This window comes from Lipotes vexillifer, unplaced genomic scaffold (assembly GCF_000442215.2).
Source record: "Lipotes vexillifer unplaced genomic scaffold, Lipotes_vexillifer_v1.1 scaffold36, whole genome shotgun sequence".
Lineage (NCBI taxonomy): Eukaryota > Metazoa > Chordata > Mammalia > Artiodactyla > Lipotidae > Lipotes > Lipotes vexillifer.
Window position 1 is genome coordinate 2,667,684 of NW_006792448.1, and position 8,842 is coordinate 2,676,525.

General features: G+C 53.3%; 1 protein-coding gene across 1 annotated transcript in view; it reads right to left on the bottom strand.

Annotated features, from left to right (window-relative positions):
* CTIF (cap binding complex dependent translation initiation factor) overlaps nt 1–8,842 on the bottom strand; it is a 238,040-nt gene that overhangs the window by 142,776 nt on the left and 86,422 nt on the right. Inside the window, 1 exon segment of the mRNA XM_007465601.1 lies at nt 2,962–3,038. Coding sequence (XP_007465663.1) covers nt 2,962–3,038 — 77 coding nt within the window.

The window sequence follows — 8,842 nt, forward strand, 5'->3', positions numbered from 1 at the left end:
TTCCTGCTGCAGGCTGTGGGGTAGTACAGACCCCCAGGTTCAGCGACCTGCCGAGCTGCCGAGAGTTTGCAGCTATCAGACACCAGGTCCTCTGCAGTCAGACGGAAGGCCACAGACCCCTGCAGGCCTTCCGGGAGAGCCTCAGAGACACCAGGGGGGTAGAGCAGGCCACCTCCCTTCATGTGACACTGCAGCCACCCTCCTAATTATACACCCACCAGCTCCCTGCTCTTGGCTTTTTCTAGGTCAAAGGTCCACCTGAGGCTGTGGAGTTTGAAAAGGCTGAGAGCTGCAGTCAGCAGGGGCGAGCTCAGCTCTGCTACTTAGCTGAACAATGTTGGCTAGTGTCCCTGGCCTCAGCTATTCCATCTGTTAAAAGGGGAAACAGCACCTTTTCTCCCTTGCAGCAGAGGGGGATAGATCAGAGGCATGACACAGATAGACGCTGGCTGTGCCCTTGGCCACCACATCTGATTCTGGTCACCTCCCCCTCTGCCACCAGGGAATGCAAGCCTCACTACTATGAAGGTTAACCTGCTGTCCAAAAGTGTTAACTATCAAGGTCAAATATAAAGGTTTGGGGCTCAGCAAGGCCGTGACTACCTATCATCAGCTGGAAGGTTAGGGTCGACTGGATAATATTCTGTAGCCGTTCCTCAAATGCCAGAATCACACGCTCCACCAAGGAGGACTCGGGAGGCCCCTGGTGCTGGCTGCCTGCTCTTCTCCTTGAAGCCCCCACTGCCTGGGGACTCTGTGACGGCTGAGTGTTGGCCTGCAGCACATTCCAGATTGTGAGTAAAGGCGGGGCCCCGACCGGCACACAGCACAGGCTCAACGTGTGTCTGCCACGCTGAATGGCAGAGTCCGAGCCCCTGATGGTCAAGATGTTTGTTGCTTGAGTCCATCTTCTGGTCCAGAGAAACACTCTCTCCTTTCATTTCAGCTGATTTCCTGCAGTTCGGGTCCCGGGGAAGGTGGGCGGCCGCTCCTCAGCGCTCTGTATAAATCTTTCAAGAGTTTACTGGCATGAATGTCCTTTCCCTGCAGCCTCCTCTTCCCTGGCCCTGGCCCGTTAGCCTCTCCTCACAGGACATACTTTCCATCCCTTTAATCATCTTTATTGCCTTGCTTTGGACCCAGTCCCGGGTCCACATCCTTTGCGAGGTGTGCTGACCTAACTGGGCATTTGCTAACACAAGCGAGGCTCAGCGGAAGGCCGGCTTCCCGGTGCCTGCATGTCACGCTCCTTTTCCTACATTCCTGGGTCACGCCGCTGCTTTCCGGAGACCTGCACTGTCCAGGGGCTCCTGCTGAGTGAGGTGACCTGGCCCACAAGCGGAGGCGCGACTGATCTGGATGCTGAGAGCAGCCTGCCCTTGCCTGGGCCCACAGGGGGACTCCTCCTACGGAAGCTCGGGGACTCCCTGCACCTCCACACACACTCTGGGGACCACAGGGCCGGGGAGGAGTGACAGCGAGCCTCTGCTCTTCCGGACACCTCCCCAGTCCCCTGTGAACCCCATGCCTCCTTTAGGGGGTGCTCCGTACTTCTCTCTGAGGGGAACCCAGCAATCAGGAGTTAGCCTCTGTGAAGCTGCACAACAAGAAGGCAGTGCACACAGTGCAGTGACTACACTCTGGGCAGGCCAGGAATAGGCTTGGTCCAACTCTCCCTGCTCGGTTTCCGCTTTTGACGCCACTACGTAAAGTGCCTGGTGGTTTCTAAGGCCGGACCGCCTTCCTCCCAGATGGCTGTACACTCACTGTCCTCTGGCGCTGCTTTGGTTCCACTAAATCCACCAGCTGATGACGTTCCGGGGGCCTGGTCCTCCATCCACCCTGAGTTGCGGCCACCACCCAACACGCCTCGTTCAGGGCCCGCGTGTGGAGGGAGGGATCAGGGACCCTGGGCAGCCCTGGTCTCCAAGAAGCTGCACAAGGAGAGGCATTTCCAGTATTCTGAGGAAGCATGTTGACTGGGCTTTTTTTTGGCTCTCTGAGAACACGCTCTGTTCATTAAAGGTAAAACCACAAGCCATCACCTTTAACTAAGAAGAAATTCCCCGTAGAGGAGAACCTCATTTTAATTCTTCAGGCAGAAGCCTTCCTTCCTCCGTCCCCCCGTCCCTCCCTCCCTCCCTTCCTTCCCCGCTTCTCGCTTTCTCTGCCTCCCCGCTCCCGCTCTCATTTCCATCCAGAAATCATTTATGCACATGCTAACAAACAAACAAATACTCTAACCCTGCTTTTGCACAAATGGCCACATACTAAAACACTGTTCTGCACCTGGACTCTTCCATTTGGAATACACCTTGAAGACCTTTCCCTGACAGACAACCTCTAAGGAGACAAAGGCTCAGCCTCCCAGACGCCCAACCTCAGTTGTTTGTTCCTTCCTATCCAGGGCTACTCCAGGCACTTTTTCTGGCCCCTTGCTGTCGCCCAGCCCTCTGCTGGATGCCAGGGGAGATCCTGGTTTCTGCTTTAGCTTAAGTGAACCCCAAACCCCCAGGCATTCGAGAGAAGCAGCACGTACAGTTGCTGATCTGTGTGTCGCTGTCACAGCAGAACCCAGCACGGGCCAGCGACGGCTCCCAGGACAGGGCAGAGGAAAGACAGTCCTGGAACTGTGAGCTCCAGAGCCTCCTGGAGGCTGTGTCTCAAAACACACGCCGGCAGGTCCTGGTTCCCTGAGGACCGCTACTGCTGCTGCATGGTCAGTGGAAAGAGCTTTTCTCTTCCTGAACTGCCAAACCTGCCCTGGACTCCTGAATAGATCCAATCCCAGGGCCAACCAAGAGGCGGGCAGCCGCCACCGCCCCCGGTCACCAGCCCACTGAGTCTACGTCGCTGCATCGGCTGATGACCAGGAAAAGCCAAACACAGGACAGGACTGTAGCTCCAGAAGGGCCGGCAGAGGCGGAGAAAACCCAAAGCTGGCGACGGAGAGTCTCCTACCTTCGGTCATTTCTTTTCCTCCGGAACAACTTCTTTGTGTGCGCAATCTCCACCTCATGGGGCGTCGGGTGGTAGCCCTGTGTGTTTGGGGGAGGAAGAGAGGATTGTCAGTAAATCTTCTGGAAGAGAGCAAAGAACTTCTGGGTCTGAACTAACTACAACAACACCTATGACAAAACGAAATCGAGAGTTTGGGAAGGCTAGACTCTGACCACCAAATCCAGGCTGAAAAATGGAGAACACCAGAGTTAATGAGTTTCCCACCAGATGATAACGCTGCAATTATAGAACCAAAGAACAGTGGGGACACAAAGGGGTCCCTAGAATTTGTCATATCCAGTCACTCAAATTACAGATGACAACACTCAGCTCCAGAGAGGTGGATGAGCCAGTTCAAGGTCCAGCAGAGAATGAGATCCTGGAATCACTGGCTGACGGAGGACAAGTTAGCCCTCTAACATCAAGCTTCCTAACACAATGGCAATGTTAATATCTTCTCTGAGCCGTTGAGAGGACCAAGGAGATGCAGCCTCCTTGCAAATCCTGAGCCTCATGCAGAGGGAATGTGCCAGGACCCAGGTCTCCTCATATACTAGTCCAGGATGCCTCGTGCAATTTTTACCCAAGATCTTTGTTACTTATACTCCTGGGGTATATTTAGAGGAAACATGCAAATAGCTAAATGCTTTTTTAAACTTTTAACTGGGGAAAATCCTAAAGATGGTCTTTTGCATATTGTCATCATGATAACAACTACGTATATATTTATATCAAGGTCGGAGAGAGACCCTCTATTCATAATGCAGGGTTGATCTTGCAGATGCCGGGCCACAGGCAGAATTATTTGCAGAAGTTGGGCTGATGGCCAGCTCTCTTCTTACCATTTCCCTCCCCCCAGAAAAGTGTGTCCTGGTGGGACATGGGAAAGCACTGCCATTCCATTATGGGCAGGCTGGGGTGGGGTGGGAGGGGTTGAGGGTCTTAGGCCTGGCTTGGGTCTGGAACATCTGGGTATGGGTCCTGATGCAGAGTCCACAGCCTGAGCATGGCCCCCATGCCGCCCACAAGGCCCTGGGTGTGCACAGGGTCAGAGGGTGTGACAGGGCCCAGTGTGCTGGAGTGGGCACAGTGAGAGCCCATTTAGCACCCGCCCCCCACGCACTTTACAGACAGGGAGACAGAAGCCCAGGCCCCCTCCGTGGCAAGGGCACATGCAGCCCTCTGGATCTGGGCTCCTAGCGGAGCATCCTGCTGGGCTGCCTTCTCAGGGCTTAGCCCCCAACCACGGGGCTAAGCAGCCCTGGACATGGGCAGCCCGGCCAGTCTTGAGGTGCTTCCTGGGGCGGGCACGGGGAGGACAACAGGCTCAGGAGGACACGGGGACCTTGGCCTTTCAGACGCTTTGCCGAGACTCCTATTGAGTCCAGGGAGGGAAGGGCACATTTCAAATTTAATTTAATTTAATTTACATTATTTATATTGTCAGTCCCTCCCTCACACCCTGTCTCTTGGTTCCAACAATCGCACCAAGAAGGCATGAATGAGTTCTGGCTCGGGCAGGCACAATGGGCCTCTGCTGCCTTAGGATGTGCTTTGTTTAATGGTTTTCTCAAAGGAGATTATTTGCCTTCTTTAATACAAAACACAAACAAGGAAAAACAGCAAGTCTTCCCCTCTCATTTCCCCTCTCCCACCCTCACCCAGCTCCGGGCTGGCCCCTTCCCTCCCTCCGGCCTCAGGTCACCACAGGAACACACTGGGCGTGCCCCGTGGAGACAATGGAAGGAAGCGGAGCCTGGATCGGGAGCTGAGCTCTGAGGCCGGGCCGAGGGAGCTGTCGGGACACTTGGCCTTCCACGAGCTCAGAAGGTGCCAGCCTTCCCTGTCTGGGCCCTGGAGTCCTGGGCTCTGACCTGCATCCTGGCCTGCCCACCCCCTCCTCCCGGCCACACGGCTGCATCAGAGGGGAGCTGCCCTGGTGACCCAGCCTCGGCATGGAGTCCTAGCTCTCTGCCAGGACTCAGTGTGGCCCAGCGGCATGCGGGACCCCTCAGGGCTTCTAATGAAGCCACTGCTCTGACTGCTGTGTCCGTCCATCGCCTCCAAGTTACTACGTCTGTATGTACATATATAAAATATCATCGTAGTTAAAAGCCTGGGATCTGGAGCCACACTGTGAACTGTCAGCTCCTGGCTCTTCCTCTTGATGGCTATGTGACTTTGAACAGGTGACCTAACCTCTATGTGCCTCAGTTTCCACACCTGTAAAATGGAGATAATAATAGCCTCCTGGGGTCCCTGTGAGGGTTAAATGTGTTGATAAACATGTAAAGAACGTAGAACAGTGCCTGGTATGCAGCACACCTCAGCAAGTATCTCTGGTGTTGTCACTGCCATCGTTGGTGTCGTCACCATCATCATCATCATTGGCGGCAGCAGCATTTCTCCCGTCATCCTGACACTCTGCTCAGGGCCGAGTGTGCCAGGACAAGCAAGGCTGCTCTGGTCCCTCTCCTCATGGGGCCCCCAGTCTTGGCAGAGAGAGTCCAGTGGAGTTGGTTTGCAGGGGAGGAGGGTGTAGGAAGCTCGGGTTAGGGAAGGTGGAGGGAATTAGCAGAGAGCCTGGTGACCAGGTGGTGTGCTGGGGAAGGATGGAGGAGTTCTGCCTGTGTTCTCTTTGGCCTGAGGCTGGCAGACCCCAGTGGGAGGCCAGAAATCAGCTGAACAAAGTGACAAAGGTGACAGAACAAAGCCTTGCACCTCGAAGGTCTTCCCTCCCCAGGAATAACCCAGGCTGGTGCTACAGAGGACTGGTCCCACCCACAAGATCACCTGGGGCCCCAGCCTACTGGCACCATGGTGAATACATGAATGAATGCCACCTTCCCTGGGGCACTTATGTAGAACTTTCAGACGGTCTTGTGTAAAATGGGGTGCACTGGATTTATACAAGCTTTACTGGAGGACCCTCTTCAATTAGCCACTTAGTTCTTCAAACTCAAGCTGGTGGTGGTACCATGTGACACACACAACTCAAGATGCTGCCCACACTTCCCCCAAAACAAGGGCATTTGGGGCCAAATATGAGGCCAAAAGAGGAAGACAGAAGGAGAAAGTCTGTGCTTAGCCACAATCTGTCATCAGATTAGCTGCTGACCTAGGCTGGCAAAAGTTCTTTAAAGCCATTGGCGGGAGATGAGGCTTGTACATGAATGTTCATAGCAGTAGTATTCATAATAGCCAAGAATGGAAACAACCCAAATGTCCAATAACTGATGTTTGGATAAATATGTGGTAGCTCTATACAATGGAGTAGTACATGGCTATAAAAAGACAGGAAGTTCTGATACATGCTACAGCATGGGTGAATCTATCAAAGACCACATATGGTTCAATTTCATTTTTATGAAATGTCCAGAAATGGCAAATCTGCAGAGACGGAAAGTAGATGAGAGGTTGCCAGCGCCTGGGGAGTGAAAGAATGGGGAGTGACTGGCAATGGGCTCCAGGCTTCTTCTGGGGATAATGAAAATATTCTGGAATTGGACAGTGGCAATTGTTGCACAATCTCATAAAGATACTAAAAAAACATTTACTCATATATTTTAAAGGGTGAATTTTATGGCATGTAAATTATATCTCAATTTTTAAAAGGTGGGAAAAATATTCCAGGTAGAAGCGATAGCAAGTGTTTTGAAAAAAAAAAATCCAGCCACGGTGAACACTGTGCCCCCCTCTCACTCAATTACTCTACAGAAAGCAGCTGCCCTAAAACATGGTTCCTACGAAAGGGCTGGAGAGGGTGGCAGGTGTAGGCAAGAGGCATCCAACGACGAGAGTGACTAATAAGGAGTCCGGAGAGGTATTTCCAGGCCCGGCCAGGGAAGATGGGGTTCTGGCTTTAGAGCAGAGACCCCTCCCTGCTTTTTAGATAGGATGTACCTCTTGAGTGGAGAATGGGAAATTTATCAGGCTTGTCAGAATGATCGTTTAAGAGTATACAGTATAAAAAAACAAAACAAAACAAATATTTTTAAGAGGGTGGATCTCATGTTACGTATACTAGATAAAATAAAATGTCACAGAACTAAAAAAAAAAAAAAAGTATACAGTAGTCTTTGCTCTATTTCTTCACTCAATAAATTCTTCTATTCTATGTTTTGAAAGAGCCCCATCTGGACGTCAGTCCAGGTATGAGCATCCCCCCTCCCCCCAAATAAACAAGAGCCCCACCAGCCTCTGGTTTACCAGCTGGTTTGTGTGTTTTCTCAGCCGGAGCCAGGTGAGCCTCTGTAGCATCACCCTGGACCACCCAGGCCCTGCCTGCTCTTCCTCTGCCTCTCTGCATGGGAACCCTTCTCCCTTTAGCTCTGAGACCTGGTTGCAGTTCCCCTCCGTCTAACCTCTGACCACTTTCAATAACTAAGTGGGCCTGGGAGACAAGTAGATTATATAAAACAAGCCTCTCCCGGGAGGGAGGGAAGATAATACTCCTTCTGCGTGCAGCTTGGGCAGAGGACATGTGAAACACACACACACTCTCTCTCTCTCTCAGTCTCTCTCTCTCCTGTCCCAGAGGTCAGCACTGGTCTAAGATGCGGCACCACGGGCAGTGTGTTACTGCTCTGGTTGCTGAAACCCGTCACGTAAAATCTGCCCATTCCAGGGCAGGCTGAAGCTAATACCTCACCACCTGGGACGGCAGGTATTTCTGGGGGATTAAAGGCAGCTGCGGCAGAGCTGCTGCCCGCAGACTGGCAGTGCAGGGGCCTTACTCTGAGATGACAGCTACCAACAAACATATCTCGGGTCTGGGGCGGGAGGGCAACGTAAGCACGCTGAGCAAGGCGGCGTGTGTGCCGGGTGGCGCTGAGACCTGCTGCCTCTGCGGTAAGAGTGATGCACGTCCACTGAGCCACAGGCTCCCCTCCCCCCATCCCTCCACACTTCCCCACCCGCCCCACCATCCACCCTTCCCCCATCTACCCATCCATCCATCCATCCAACCACCCATCCTATAAATACTGTCGTTTTAGACACTGCAGACACAGTAGTGAAAGAGTAACAGGCAAAATGCTGGTTTTTACAGAGCACACATTCCAGTGAAAGGAGAGAGATGACAAATAGATAGATAATATGATCAATGATGAAAAATGCTATCGAGCAGAACGGGCAGGACGAAGGGATGAGAGCAGCAGCTGTGGCGGTGCTCAGGGGAGAGCTGTCCGTTACTTGCCGTCCATCCACCCATCTGTCCATCCTTGGTTCTTCCTCACCCCAGCAGCTCTCAAGGCCCACTATGTGCCAGGTGCATCAGATGGGAATACCAGAATGAAGAGACCCGGTCCCGGCCCTAGGAGCTCAGGGGAACACAAATAAGCAAGCTGATGCATGCCGTGCGTCACGGTAGACGTTGTGTAGGTGCCTCTGGCAGCCCTGAGGACCTTTGCTTGGAGAAAGGTCAGGGAGGCCTTCGCCAGGATGGTACCTGACCTGAGTGCTAACGGGCTGACAGGAGCACAAGGGAGAGGAAGGTACGTTACAACGTCCACCTGCGGGACAACACACGCCAGGGTCATAGGTGGATTGTGTGGAGACACGCTGGCCCTACAGGAGGAGACAGAGGCACCGGGTGCTCTGAGGGCCAGGGCGGGGGCTCCTGACCACAGTGTTGCGTGCGGTGTCTTCACTCCTACAGTGGGTAGAATTGCGTGCCCCCAAAAGATCAGTTGGAGTCTTTTTTTGTTTTTGTTTTTTTTTTGCGGTACGTGGGCCTCTCACTGCTGTGGCCTCTCCCGTTGCGGAGCACAGGCTCCGGACACGCAGGCTCGGCGGCTGTGGCTCACGGGCCCAGCCGCTCCGCGGCATGTGGGATCTTCCC